The 14,443-nt window shown below is 40.0% G+C and overlaps 1 protein-coding gene across 5 annotated transcripts in view; it reads left to right on the forward strand.

The window, feature by feature from the left end:
* Positions 1-4,177: 4,177 nt before the first annotated feature.
* Positions 4,178-14,443, forward strand: part of RFT1 (RFT1 glycolipid translocator homolog) — a 28,189-nt gene continuing 17,923 nt past the window's right edge. For 2 of the 5 annotated variants that reach the window (XR_014005561.1, XM_081185155.1), the window contains exons 1-6: positions 4,199-4,452; positions 6,760-6,845; positions 7,748-7,864; positions 9,315-9,504; positions 10,342-10,443; positions 11,640-11,774. Coding sequence is in view for 4 of the 5 variants with exons in the window: in XM_081185155.1 (XP_081041281.1) it covers positions 4,369-4,452; positions 6,760-6,845; positions 7,748-7,864; positions 9,315-9,504; positions 10,342-10,443; positions 11,640-11,774 (714 nt within the window). In the remaining variant the exon portion in view is untranslated. Of the gene's footprint in view, positions 4,453-6,759; positions 6,846-7,747; positions 7,865-9,314; positions 9,505-10,341; positions 10,444-11,639; positions 11,775-14,443 lie in introns of all 5 variants that reach the window. The other 3 variants (XM_081185158.1, XM_081185156.1, XM_081185157.1) reach the window with 3 other exon arrangements.

Here is a 14,443-nt window from a genome sequence, read left to right on the forward strand (position 1 = left end):
CGTATGAAGAGGTTTCAGCTGGTTGCTTAAGCTGCATGGCTCTCACAAACCATGCTTGCGTTCCTATACCAATACAGTGGTACCTCGGGTTACAGATACTTCAGGTTACAGACGCTTCAGGTTACGGACTCCACTAACCCAGAAATCGTATCTCGGGTTAAGAACTTTGCTTCAGAATGAGAACAGAAATCGCGCGGCGGCAGCGGGAGGCCCCATTAGCTAAAGTTGTACCTGAGGTTAAGAGCAGTTTCAGGTTAAGAACGGACCTCCAGAACGAATTAAGTTCTTAACCCAAGATACCACTGTACTTCCATGCTTTACTTTGCTACATATTACATGATTTTAAATCTCTGCTGGGGTTCTCTCACCAAAAGAGTACTTGCAAAACTAGGATCTTGGCACCCAGGAATTCTCCTTTCTATATTTCATTTGCGCCAACAGAAGTAAGCTGGGGCCTGAATCCAGCACATGGCTGCTTGGTCATACACTACTGAGTAATTTGTGAGGGTGAGGTTCAAAAGATAGTGAGTGGACACTTTGGCTCCTGTCTCTGAAAATTTCAGGGGCACCCAGAAACAATTCTGACTCAGGATTGGAGGACTACAGGGGTGGTGGCTGTACTACCAGGCAGAGTTGGTTTTCTTTGGGTTATTATTACCGGTAATTATAAAAATATTTATTTATAGCCTGCCTTTTTCGCTTACAGGCACTCAATGCGGCTTACAGACAAAACAGAAACAGCTAAAAACATGGGGTGTGTGAAAGCATCACACACACACACCATTATATTATATTATATTATATTATATTATATTATATTATATTATATTATATTATATTATATTATATTATACTATAATATTATAGTTATACTATATTATTATATAAAACATAATCCAGGTCACTACAATAAAAAATCACAGTACCATCCCTTTCCTTAAATACCGTCAGTTCCCAAAAGGCTGAAGGAAGGATAACAAAGAAGGAGCCAGTCTAACTTCTCTAGGAAAGGAGTTCCAAAGTCTGGGAGTGGTTACCAAGAAGTGTTATCACACATGGTTTGTAGCCTAAGCAGAATTCTTTATACGTTGGCCATGATGAGATGAAAAAATAAACCACAAACCCTTTACATGGTGTCAGCATGGAATAGCACAGACTGTTCATGCTGCTAGTTTTGGATACGAGGCACAAATTCATTACATGTTGTGGAATGTCCTCTGCTGAAATGCAAAAGGACCCAGCAGTATTGGCATTCTGCCAGCTATTGGAGCCACACATATTTAGGCAAGAATCCCCCTGAATTTCCTAATCTAATTATTTTAACTGCTCTTTCAACTGTTTCAATTATTAGGCTTTTATATGGGCTTGTTTTATTGTAAATTGTAATTATGGATGCTTTTAATGTTTTGATGGAATTGTTTTATTGTGCATTTTAATTATTTATGCTTTTTTACTTTAAAATTGCTTAGAAGTCATCAAATTCTCAAACCTTTATTGACATACAGTCATACCTCGGGTTACAGACGCTTCAGATTATGGTTTTTTGGGGTTATGGACCCACCAAACCCCGGAAGTACCGGAACGGGTTACTTCCGGGTTTTGGGGCTCGCGCATGTACAGAAGCGCTAAATTGTGCATGCGCAGAATTGCGGAATTGCAACCTGTGCGTCCGCAGATGCGCCGCTGTGGGTTGCAAACGTGCATCCCGCACGGATCACGTTCACAACCCAAGCGTCCACTGTATATACATTGGCTCATAGTGGCCAGTTAGATGTCTGCAGGAAGCCAGGAGGCTGGACACAAACCTAACAGCACTCTGCTTACCTGCTCTCCTCACCTGTCCTAAACGGCACTTCATTCACACCTGACCCTAATTAAAGAGGAATAGCAAATACCACAAGAGAAAATCGACTTTTACTAATATATTCTAAATTTTGGGAACCAGTGAAAATATACATATTTTTTTCTTACTGAGTTTAGTTGGCTTCTTCCTATGTAACTGCATAGGAAACTGCTTTATACTAAATTCAGGTAGGTAGCCATGTTGGTCTGACGCAGTCGAAATAAAAATAATAAAAAATAAAAAATTGTCCAGTAGCACCTTATAGACCAACTAAGTTTGTTCTGGTATAAGCTTTCTTGTGCATGCACACTTCTTCAGATACCATTTTGCCTTATACTAAGTTAGGTTATTATCTAGCTTATTACTGTCAACACTGACCAGTAGCAGCACCACAGGATTTCAGGTTGGGGGATATTCCTAGCCCAAGCTGGAGGTGACAGAGATTGAATCTGGGATTTTCTGCAAAGCAGCTGCCCCCCCTATCAAGTAAATAAATAAAAATACTTAACTGACCAATCAAGTTGCAGATAACTTGGTTTTGCCCTCCCCGTTAAAGTCCTGCCCCCTAACATAAATCTGGGCTACATCCGTGCCCCATACTACAACTTTCCCATTTACAGGTTGTTGCATTTAGTTAAAACATAGTTTCAAAATAAAACACAATTACATTGATATGATAGAGAGTCACAAAAGAAAAGATGATGCTAGAATACAGGGTTGAAATAAGGCTGAGGCAGCAATTTTCCCTACTGATTGCCTTGAGGAAGGCTTGCCATCTAGTGGATCCAACAGATAAAAACATGTTGAGGAAAAGTCCCCTTAATGCCAACTGAAAGAAGTGAATTTAAGTTCTTAACTGTTCCAGTTATTCATTTCTCTTATTATACATTTTTCCTGTACTTTTAGAAAGTGTATGATGTGATACAGGACTATAAATCACAATATACATTTACTATAAATGTAAAAAGTACATTTGCTCTTAGCACCAACAGCTTTAGATGTCACAGGTTTTTTTCATTAAACTATCTGTTGTGACCATTTCTACCTGTTACGCTAAGCCAGAAAGTAAGGTTTATTAAGTCATACTGTGTATGAACTAAGTGCTAGTTAATGCAGCCTGAGCACTTCTGCCTTGCTCCCTCCTTTAGCAAGTAGGAAAACAAAACACCAAGTCACCAGTTTAGCATAGTGTGACATCCAAACACACAAAAAGTCCTAACTGCTAAGGTAATTCTTGCTTACCAGTAGATTCTTCCATTCTGTGTATGTGACCAAGCTAGTATGTGTATGTGACCAAAAATATTGATCATTAAAAAACACACAAAAACGGTTACATTGTAGAGATAGCGAGTTAACATGAAGATATCAGTTAACATGGGACCAAGTCTGACTGAACAATTGACTAAACATACATTTATTCTTAAGGAAATCAGCCCTGGAAGGAGGACAGATCCTGAAGCTGAGGCTCCAATACTTTGGCCACCTCATGAGAAGAGAAGACTCCCTGGAAAAGACCCTGATGTTGGGAAATATGCAGGGCACAGGGAGAAGAGGACAACAGAGGGCGGGAGGCAGTGGAAGACAGGAGTGCCTGGCGTGCTCTGGTCCATGGGGTCACGAAGAGTCAGACACGACTAAACGACTAAACAACAACATTTAAGGGTTGCATATGGGGGAAAAAAACAAGAGACTTTTGGGACGTTAATGCTGTGAACTCCTCCCTCGTAGGTTCAGGTTGCATATAGTGTAAATAAATCATGTCTCATAAGGCACCACAGTCGCTGCTGTGCCTCATTTCCAAAAGGAAACATGAACGCTGGGTCTTTCAGCCACATTATCAGGGCACCTTGCAATACTAAACTCCCGACCCTCTCCATAGGGATGACTGGCAGTCACTTGGGGGTGCAAGGCTGTTCAAATAAATCCCTGCTCCTTAACCCGGCTGCACCTGCACTTGTGTGTTCGATAAGGAAATACAGAACGAGCTGGGAACTGGCAAACAACTTGGACCCCCCCCCCCAAACTGTGGTGAGGCAGAGAAAAGTTGCCCAGCCGTCCTCCCGTGCCAGAAAGCACCGGCACAGCGTGGAAGGAGAGGGAGAGGCGCTACTGCAGGGGGCACACGGGCTTTTTGCGCGCCAAGAGCCTTCAGAAAGATGGGGCGGGGGCGGCTCATTTCCAGCTTTGCCAGCGTGGCTCCTCGCATTCCCCAGCTATGGCAGACGAGCAGCAGGCAGAGCATTCCTGCCTCACCCCATCCCGGCTCGTCGTAGCTGCATCTAAGCCGAGCGGCCGCCTCTTTCTCGTCCTCCCACTTTGGGCTGACGCGCTCGGAGCGCGACGGGGAGGAGCCATGTTGGGCTTCGCCCTCTGACTAGGAAGCGGCGCTCACCGGCCAGCAGGACAGGGAGAGAGGAAGAGGAAGGGAGGAAATGAGGCTGGCGGGGCTGCGGGGAGCGCTTTCCCCTTATGCACGCGCCAGCTGAGGCGGCGGCGGCGGAGGGCTCCTCTGTGGCAGGGAGGAGATGGAGGCGGCAAAGGCAAAGATGGGCTCTGAGGACGTGCTTCGGCAGACCAGCCGGCTGGCCTCTTCCAGCGCCCTCTTGCAGGTATCCGTCGTGGCAGAGGACGGAGGCGAGGCGGTGCTCGCTCAACCCTAGCCTCGTCCCTTTCCCTGGCTTCTCTTCGGTGACTCGTTTGCAGAAACGCCCTCTCGACCCAGTCATGGATGAGGCATGAGTTTGAATTGCTTGCCTCCTCTCTGCAAGAGGTTTGCGCAACGGACTCGCTGGCCACCCCTGTGGCTTGGTTGCGTTTGGTTTGCTTGCTTGCTTTTGCACCCTGTCACCTGTGCGTGTGAGAGAGAGACATCCACATATCTTTATTCCCTCGCAGAAAAGACCCTTCGCCGGCGATGAAAACATTACCTTGCTCAGTGGGTAGTCTCAGCTGTTGTTGGACCTCAGCTCCCATCATCCCGGACCGCTGGCGCAGCTAGCTAGGGATGATGGGAGTTGTAGTGCAACAACAGCTGGGTCCTCGAGTTTGAGAAACACTCTGGTAGAGCATGGGACTCTTAATCTCCGGGTCGTGGGTTTGAGCCCCACATTGGGAAGAGAATTGCTGGCAGGGGGTTGGACTAGAAGTCCCTTGTATGATCCTGCATTTGCATTTGTGGTCATGGAAGAATATGAGGCATGAATTTTTTTGGAGCCGGACCCAATTGGTGTAACTCCTCAGATAGTATTGTCTGTATGACATTGTCATACTGATCACACAAGAGTGTTCTTCAGCATATGTGAACAGGACTATTGGCTTCCCAGTAGTCTATTGGACTGTTGGTGTCCCTTTACAAGTACACACATGTATAGTATGGACATGCTCTATACATGGGGTTTGTGCAGCCGCCTTCACATGTATTTTGGAGCATCTTCCACAAAAATGCCTTCTCTAGGGATAAGTCGTATTTGTAAAATGTTCCTGAGCATCAATTTCCCAGCAATGCCCACTATTTGTTGTTAGAATAAATTCAGAAAGCTGTGAGTTCATGCGATTCAGTTAACTGCTTCAAATAATTTGTGACTTGTGGCAGAATATGTGCATAGGACAGAGCTGTTAATCAACAACACAAAATTGTGTAATTCTAGGGCTCTTCCTTATACAGTGGTACCTCGGGTTAAGTACTTATTTCATTCCGGAGGTCTGTACTTAACCTGAAACTGTTCTTAACCTGAAGCACCACTTTAGCTAATGGGGCCTCCTGCTGCTGCCGTGCCGCTGGAGCACAAATTCTGTTCTCATCCTGAAGCAAAGTTCTTAACCCAAGGTACTATTTCTAGGTTTGCGGAGTCTGTAACCTGAAGTGTATGTAACCTGAAGTGTATGTAACCCGAGGTACCACTGTATTCATGTTTGTGTTCTTTGCTTTCTGTATGTCTCAGCATAAATAAACAGATTATTTATTTAGTGTTTGGTTCCTTGTGTCTGAGTAAGACCTAGGTTCAAATTCCCACTAGGCCAATAACGCTCACAGGGTGACCTTGACTTAGTTACCTCTCAGCCAGACCTACTTTACAGGGTTGTTATGATGTTAATAAGGAGAGCCACGTACATCACTTGAACTCCTTGAATAAAAGTTGGGATATGAGTGCAATAATAAAGTGATTTCCATTCCAGGAATGCAGTTTTAGAAGCCTCAGGTCACAACCATATATATGTACACAGTGGAGACCATTTCCCCCCCCCCCCCAGGACTAATGGCATCAGGTAGATTTTCACTGGGATTGCTGCTGGACAGGGAAGGAACAAATTTCTCCCTATACTCTTCAGTCCTGAGGAAAATCTGTCCTTTCCTCACCTGCTCTAAATTAAAATCAAACAAACCTTGATGTGCTTTCAAGTGATGTTCTAAGTGTCCTGCCTAGCTTGGTACTGAGAGGAACATGCATAGGATTTTTGTAGTTGTGTAGTCTACATGGCTGTCCTCCCATGCTCAAAATTATTATACAAGAGAAAAGGTGCCTATGTTTTCCAAAGTTTGAGTTATGCTGCTGGTTATACTCTAGGTTGGAATGTGGGAAGACAGGGCCAAGTTCACACGAAATGCTAAATCATGATTTAAAGTTGCAGATCATGTCCCGCTCCCTCCCATGTGGCTGGGAGGACGAATTTTGATTTTAGTTTGGTTTTGAAGAATCTTCGCTTAGTGTTACCTATGAACCAGAGCTTCAGTGGGCCTAGTATAAATCTATCATATTGCAGCCTTAGTACTTATGGCTGAGGTAAAATTTGTATTCAAGACTTCCAGTTTACATAATTAGTAAGTTGCTCCTTGAATCTGATTTTGTTTACATGAGTTGAAAGCTGGTGTAAATTTATTTCCTGTTTCACTCTATTTATTTATTTATTTTTTACAGATACTGTTCCGCCTAATTACATTTGGGTTAAATGCTTTTACCCTACGATATGTTTCAAAGGAAATCATTGGCATTGTGAATGTAAGGTAATAAATAGTAATCTGTTTCTTTTAAGGTATGAGTGATTCATGATTCCAAATTACAGCAGAACTATATTCTGTTCTATTTGATTTCTTTTTAAACCTGGGCAGTGACAAAGTAAATTACTCCACTTAACGTTTTGCTTGGCAGGGATGCTGCAAAGAGACATTTTGAATGGTTTAGTTGAATTAATGTCTGCTGTGTTGTCTAAATGCAAATTTGAATTTGTGATTCGGTTTCTTGGACAAATGAATTTCCATCCTCTAGTATGCAAATCTATAGTACTATTGAGAGTGCTGTGTTTATGCAGTAGTTTATGACTTGGGTGGAGATTCAGTAATTTTTAGTCTTTCTTGAAATATGATGTGTGGTGTGTACCTCTCTGATTTTTATTATATTCTCATGGTGTTCTTCTGGGGCGGGCATTCCAATTCCACCAAATGTTAGTTTTGAAACATATATCTATTTTTATTGAAAATCTCATCTGTCTTCTGGACAGCAAAGTTCTCTGGTTTTTCTTTTCTTTTTGCTAGCAGTGAATTGAAATATTGAAGTTGTTTGCATGCTGTACTGTTCTTATGTTGTTGCTGCTGTTTTATCTTGAGGGTACTGTTATAACAATGCCAACATATAACAACGTTAACATATAAAAAATAATTGATACAAAATGTACTGCTGAAACATTTGTCTGTCTGAGGCAGCAACATAGTTTTGCATTTGGTGATATGTTACTGTAACTGTTGGCATTCCCTGCCCCCAACCACTTATAAGGGGACAAACAAAATTTGGATTGGTTGGTTAACCCAACCTTCTGTGCTGTTTATTATTGGAATTATTGGAATTTTTTGTCTCGTTGACAGTTAACCTTGTACTGAAATTACTCATTTTCCTTTTTTAAAACGTTTAGGCTGATGCTGCTTTATTCTACAGTTGTTTTCTTAGCCAGAGAGGCATTCCGAAGAGCTTGTCTGAGTGGAAGTACAAGGAGAAACTGGACCAAAACATTTAATCTTTTGTGGACAATGTATGTTTAAATAAGACATTGGAATCCTCAAATTAACTACTCAAATTAGCTCACTCAGTTAACCCTTCCCCCATTTCTCCTCTTATGTCTAAAGTACATAGTAAAAACAAAATACTACCATCCTAATTTATTTTCTCTGGCAAGGGTTTCACCTGTCATCCTGGAGATCATACTTGCATTTTCAAAGATTCAAAGCAGATGTTCCACTTGCTGTAGGGAGCTTTATTCCACAGCAGGCAGTGAAGTATTATAGGATACATTGGCTCATTTGGCTTCCTACATTTTAAGGGAACAGGTAGGATGCCTGGAATGACAGGTGGCCATCCTAGTTTCAGTTTGTAGCACTTCTGATAATCTCAGAAAGGTTAAATCGTTTTGAAGTGCCTGTTTAATTTATCTGAGTTTTACGTGTACTTTTGAAAAGGTAGGGCAGCCTCTTGCTTTCAAACCATGAATGAATCAAAGAGTGAGCAGTTTAGTTTTTTGGTTTAGTTAAGGTAGAAAATGGAATAAAGGTAAAGGTAAAGGGACCCCTGACCATTAGGTCCAGTCGTGGCCGACTCTGGGGTTTCGGCGCTCATCTCGCTTTACTGGCTGAGGTAGCCAGCTTACAGCTTCTGGGTCATGTGGCCAGCATGACTGTGCCGCTTCTGGTGATCCAGAGCAGCGCACGGAAACGCTGTTTACCTTCTCGCCGGAGCGGTACCTATTTATCTACTTGCACTTTGACATGCTTCCGAACTGCTAGGTTAGCAGGAGCCGGGACCGAACAACAGGAGCTCACCCCGTCGTGGGGATTTGAACTGCCGACCTTCTGATCGGCCAGTCCTAGGCTCTGTGGTTTAACCCACAGTGCTACCCGGTCCCCAGAAAATGGAATACTTATCGGTAAATGACTCAGTACCTATCTAAACTGCAAATGAAATATTTGAGCTTATCTGCGGTGCTGTGTTTCTGGGGATTTAACTCTTGTTTCATGAGAATCTAATGTATATATTAACTATCATGTCTACATGAAGCACATCTGGGGGTTGATGTAGCTTCTAAGTCAGTGTGCGGAAAGCTGCCCTAGATCAATGTAGTGGTTGGGGGTTTGTCAAATGGAAAAGTGTAGATTTCTTGAGGAATTGGGTATTTGTATCGGAAAGTTTTTAATGTTTTATGGTGTTTTATGTTTGTTGGAAGCCGGCCAGATTGGCTGGGGCAACCAGCCAGATGGGTGGGGTATAAATAATAAGATGGCTGATGAATGTCCCATGCATTCTAAGGGGTACTGTAAATAACTTAGAAGTAGCCTATAAATACAGATGTACAGAAAACAGATGCACATATTTTTTATGTTGGTTTTATTTGGACTCCTGGCTTGCAAAACCAGCTCATTTATAAAAATTGCAGAGAAAAGGACAACATGTGATACTGTCTAAAGGACTCATCTTTTCAATTTCCATAGAGTCCCCTTGGGCGTGTGTTGGTCTGTATTCCTGGGCTGGGTCTGGCTAGATATACTTGAAGTTCCTGATGAAAATGCTGTTCCTTACTACAACTTTGGAGTGGTTGCCTTTGGTCTTTCCGCTGTAATTGAACTTCTAGGTGAACCTTTTTGGGTTTTAGCCCAAGTACACTTATTTGTAAGGCTAAAGGTTAGTAAAATGTATGCAGCATTGTTCTTGTTTGGGTTTTTATTAATATGACATAACATATATATATATATACAGTGGTGCCTCGCAAGACGAAATTAATTCGTTCTGCGAGTTTTTTCGTCTTGCGAATTTTTCGTCTTGCGAAGCACGGTTTCCCATAGGAATGCATGTATTAACGGTTTTAAGAAAAAGGAAACAAACTTGCAAGACGTTTTCGTCTTGCGAAGCAAGCCCATAGGGAAATTCGTCTTGTGAAGCAACTCAAAAAATGAAAAACTCTTTTGTCTTGCGAGGCATTCGTCTTGCGAGGTACCACTGTGTGTGTGTGTGTGTGTGTGTGTGTGTGTGTGTGTGTATATATATATATATATATATATATATATATATATGGACTGATGAATGAAGCAGTGAATCTTTTTTTTTAAAGCTGTTTAGTGTTTGTTTTTTAAAAAGAGCTAGTTTCACTCTAAATTTGGAGAGCGTGATGTACAATAAAACATTTTTTTCATTGTCTAAGTATTGATTTAGGAGCTGATATAAATAATTTGTCTGACTTGCACACAATGCTAAACCATGGTTTATTTAACCATGGTTTAGTGTTGTATTCAAACCTTGCTCAGCAGCTTAAGTATGGCTTGTACGTGCCATACTAAACTTTACCTCTTATGAAAATAGGCTTAATTGCAGAGACTGTTTGTCACTATTCACAATTAAACATTCTTAAAGATGTTTGAAAGGGAAAATCTGATCACAGGATTTTTGAAGCTAACACATGTAAGAATTGCCATTAGGAACATAGTGTCTATGTCTAACATGCTTTTTGTATATTATTTGTAGGTAATTGCTGAAAGTCTCTCAATCATTTGCAAATGCTTTTTGACAGTTATTTTAGTAGTTACGTATCCTCACTGGGGGCTTTACATCTTTTCTTTGGCCCAGGTATGATTTCTGCCATTTTTACTATTGTCTCTTTGATCTGATATAATAATTTTAGTTGAAGAAATTAACATTATTTTTGCTATAGCTTCCATGCTTTGGTCCCTTCAGTTTTTCATGGATAAAAGCAATGTCCACACAATTAGTACCTCTATCCCAATATTAGGCTAGCTTAAGATAACGTCAGATCAGGGGCATAGTCATACACAAATGCACTTTTATTCAACAAATGTTTACTTAAAATCGACCCCTTATACATGGTTCGTAAGGCTGTTGGGTAGATCAGTTTAGAGTCAGTTGTATTTCAGTTAAGCATATAAAGAAAATAGTATTTTGGACTGTTAGGCTGCAACGCTTTCCTTGCATACTTTGGCGTAAGCCCCAGTGAACTGAGTAGACATATATAGAATTGTGTTGTTAATTTAGGAGGAAAAAACTATAAGAAGTTGACCTTTTTCTCGTCCATTTAAGTCCCCCACAAAAACTGGTGTGGAAAGGATCAGGAATGAACTTGAAAGAGAACTCATGAAAACCCTGGCTCTAATTTTTGAGAATTTTCTTAATTGTATTAATTTGGATTAATGGTGAGGATAAAAATGCAAGAAGTAACTTCAGAGCCTGGATAGCTCAGCTGGTTAGAGCTGGTCAGCTATTGCGCTGATTATGCCAAGGTCGCAGGTTCGATCTCCGTATGGGACAGCTACATATTCTTGCAACACATTGATGTGGACTAGCTGATACTCAGGGTCCCGGCCAACTCTACAATTCTATGAATTGCAATACATAAACTGAGCATCGTAATACCAGATTGTTCATTGAGCATCTTTGTGATAGCAGTCAACAGCATGTTAAGCTCCTCTATAACTGCTTGTATCTCAGTGCTTTGATTTAGGACTGCATGTCCTTAAAGGCCTTGTGAGAACTGCACAATCACCTGTGTTCTGTTGATGAGGTTTCTGCAGTTCCAGCAGTCTGAAAAAGGCCCACTGCAATTGCAGTTTAGGCAATGCCCACATGGAGGCGCTGGTTCATGCAAACAGTGCCAGTGCTGTGAGGCCTTAAGCCTAGGAGCTGCCATCATGTCTGAACTGGAGCTGAGTCCTTGGCAATTGAATTTTACTTGTATTTATTTTGTTGCTGAAGTGGAAATGCTGCAATAAATGGTATGCTGTGTAGCTAATGAGGTTTTGTTCTTGCAGCTTCTATACACCAGCGTTCTGGTTTTGTGTTATATAATGTATTTCATGATGTTTCTGGGTTCTCCTGAAGCAACCAAAAAATCATTTCCAGTTACTCGTATGATATCTGTTTTACCTAATTTTGGACAAGATGAGGTAAGTAAAACAACTTTATGGTAAAAACCAACTATTCATAATTTTGATGCAAGAAAAAATGATGATTATGTACAGCCATTGTCCCAAGTTAATTCTTATAGTGAATCCCATTATAGGTGACTTGCTTAGTGGCCATCAAATCAGTGCCATGCTGCCATTTTCAAAGTCTCTTTAACTGCATTTCCCCTGTTAAATTTTATTGCCTGGAAAAAATAATCCATGCTTTCATTTATACAACAAATACCTTTCTAAAACTTCATACCTCAAATGGTCAATATACAGACTTTGTTGACTGACTTTCATTTAAAAGCTATTATTATTATATTTCTATTTCCAACAGAGTAGCCTCTGTTCACCAGCTACTCACAATTTCCCATATATAATTTAACAAAAACATGTGTGGATTTTTATGAACAGCATATCCCAATATTTCTTGCATTACATTTATAAGTCTCTACATAATTTATATTAGTGTGTATTTTCACTTTGTCCTCTTTTTAGCATAGCATAGCTTTTAAATACATGTATTTATATTTCCAAATTTCTCTAGATATTAAAGTTCCATGTACCGTATTTTTCGCTCTATAACACGCACCCGACCATAACACGCACATAGTTTTTAGAGGAGGAAAATCCGTAGGCATGCCACCTGTAGGCATTTCCTCCATAACACGCACAGACATTTCCCCTTACTTTCTAGGAGGAAAAAAGTGAGTGTTATGGTGCAAAAAATACGGTAGTTTTCGTTTTTAAAATGTTTTCTTAGAATGTTGGATATAGTGGCTATTTTGATTTCCCTACATCTTTTGCTATATCTTGCTGCCATTTTACCACAGGTAGTGTAATTTCTTCTGACAAATTCCATAATAATACATTATTTCTGTGAGTCAAAGCAAAAATGTTTAAAAGAAGCCAACACTCTGGATGAAATAAGGTTTTTCTATATACATGTTTTTACTCCATTACGTTAAGCCAAAATATTATCTCAAAAGGAACTATAAAAATACAGTATCATCCCCAGTATTTTGATTATATGTGCCAGATACATTTATAAAAGACGACTTGCATGAATTGAAGATGCTGACTCGTCTGGTGCACAATACATTCAATAAATTGTGGAGCAGAGATTAAATTTAATATAGTTAAGAAATTCATGCATGAAAAGAAATAAAGGTCGCATTTTTCAGCCTCTGTATCATTGAATATATTAAGGTGAAAGCAGACCTAACTTTAATGGAACTTGACATTGCTCGGTTTGCATAAAGTTTGTAAAACTACTCTGAAATATTTCAGAGAGGAAAGGGCTGAGGTGGAATGAACTACTGTAAACTAGCCTTATTAAGTAAGAATACAGTTTCAGCTACTCTAATATTAGATTTAAATTTTTCCTCCATAGAATTCCTATTTATATAACCAAAGTATTACATTTAAATCTCCAGAGACTATTCTTGTCTCATAGCTCAGTAGATATATTCGACCCTCTTTTGTCTATAGCTGATCCTAGCTAAATCTTCCTTAGTGGGGATGGTATTGCAGGGAAGTGAAAGAAAATATTAACACTGTATTGTGACAAAAAGCAGCACACTTGACTTTTATGAAAAAGCATAAATTAGCTTAAATGGCAGTGAAGTATAGCTGCTTTGGTTGTTCTGTTAGGAATTTTGAAAAACAGCTTACCGACTTGTGAAGGAAACTAACAGTGCAGTAGGCATAACATTAGAAGGAATTTCCATATTCTGTACGGAAATATTTATAATGAGTATTTATAAGAATACATTTCTGAGACCAAGCTGCCTGGATTACTTTACTAGCAAAATATTAATTGCAGTTCAGAATAAGAGAATGAGAGTACAGGTTTACATAGCATATTAGATTGTATTCTTGAATTATATATTTGAGTAATAATAATAATAATAATAATAATTTTTATTTATACCCCGCCCTCCCCAGCCAAGGCCGGGCTCAGAGCGGCTTACAAGCAATAATAAGAACAAGTTGAATGATTACAACTTAAAAACAAAATTAAAATACAACATTAAAATATATTAGTAATTAGTTATAAGATTAATTGTACCTAACCAGATCTATAATATCATGCAGCAGAAAGTTTACCAGTCAAATCTCTAAATAGCAACAATTTGCCTTTTTTCTTTCTGCAAAGAATATTTCTAATAAATGCAAGCTTCATCAAAACTGTTTTTCAGAGTAAAGCTTAATGGTCACAAAAATATTGAGAGTGATCAAATACCAACAAGCAATTATCATTTCAAAAAGCATACTTGGCTAGAAACCACTTTGAGCAGACTTTAATATCAATAATTTTTTGCATCCTGCCATGGCATCAAGGTATAATTAGGCAACTGAAATAATTTAAATACCTTTCACTTCAAAAGGCCTTGTCTTACAAATGTCTGTCTGCTTTGCTTATCAGAAAGCTGAAGCTTGCTGTTCTGAGATATGTGTGTGAGGAGTATGTAATTGTTCCTATCTACAAAGTCAAGTGATTTTTTTGTTTGTATTCTTGGTGCAAAAATGTATGCTTTGTCTGATTTGGATGATGGAGCGCTGGTGTTGGAGCTGAACCAACCATGGCTTTGAGGTGGTTAGCTATCGCCTGCCCTAATTGTGCAGGGAATTTTGTGGCAGCCTGGAGGGCCACCGTGTAACAC

This window comes from Podarcis bocagei, assembly GCF_964188305.1.
Source record: "Podarcis bocagei genome assembly, chromosome: 2".
Lineage (NCBI taxonomy): Eukaryota > Metazoa > Chordata > Lepidosauria > Squamata > Lacertidae > Podarcis > Podarcis bocagei.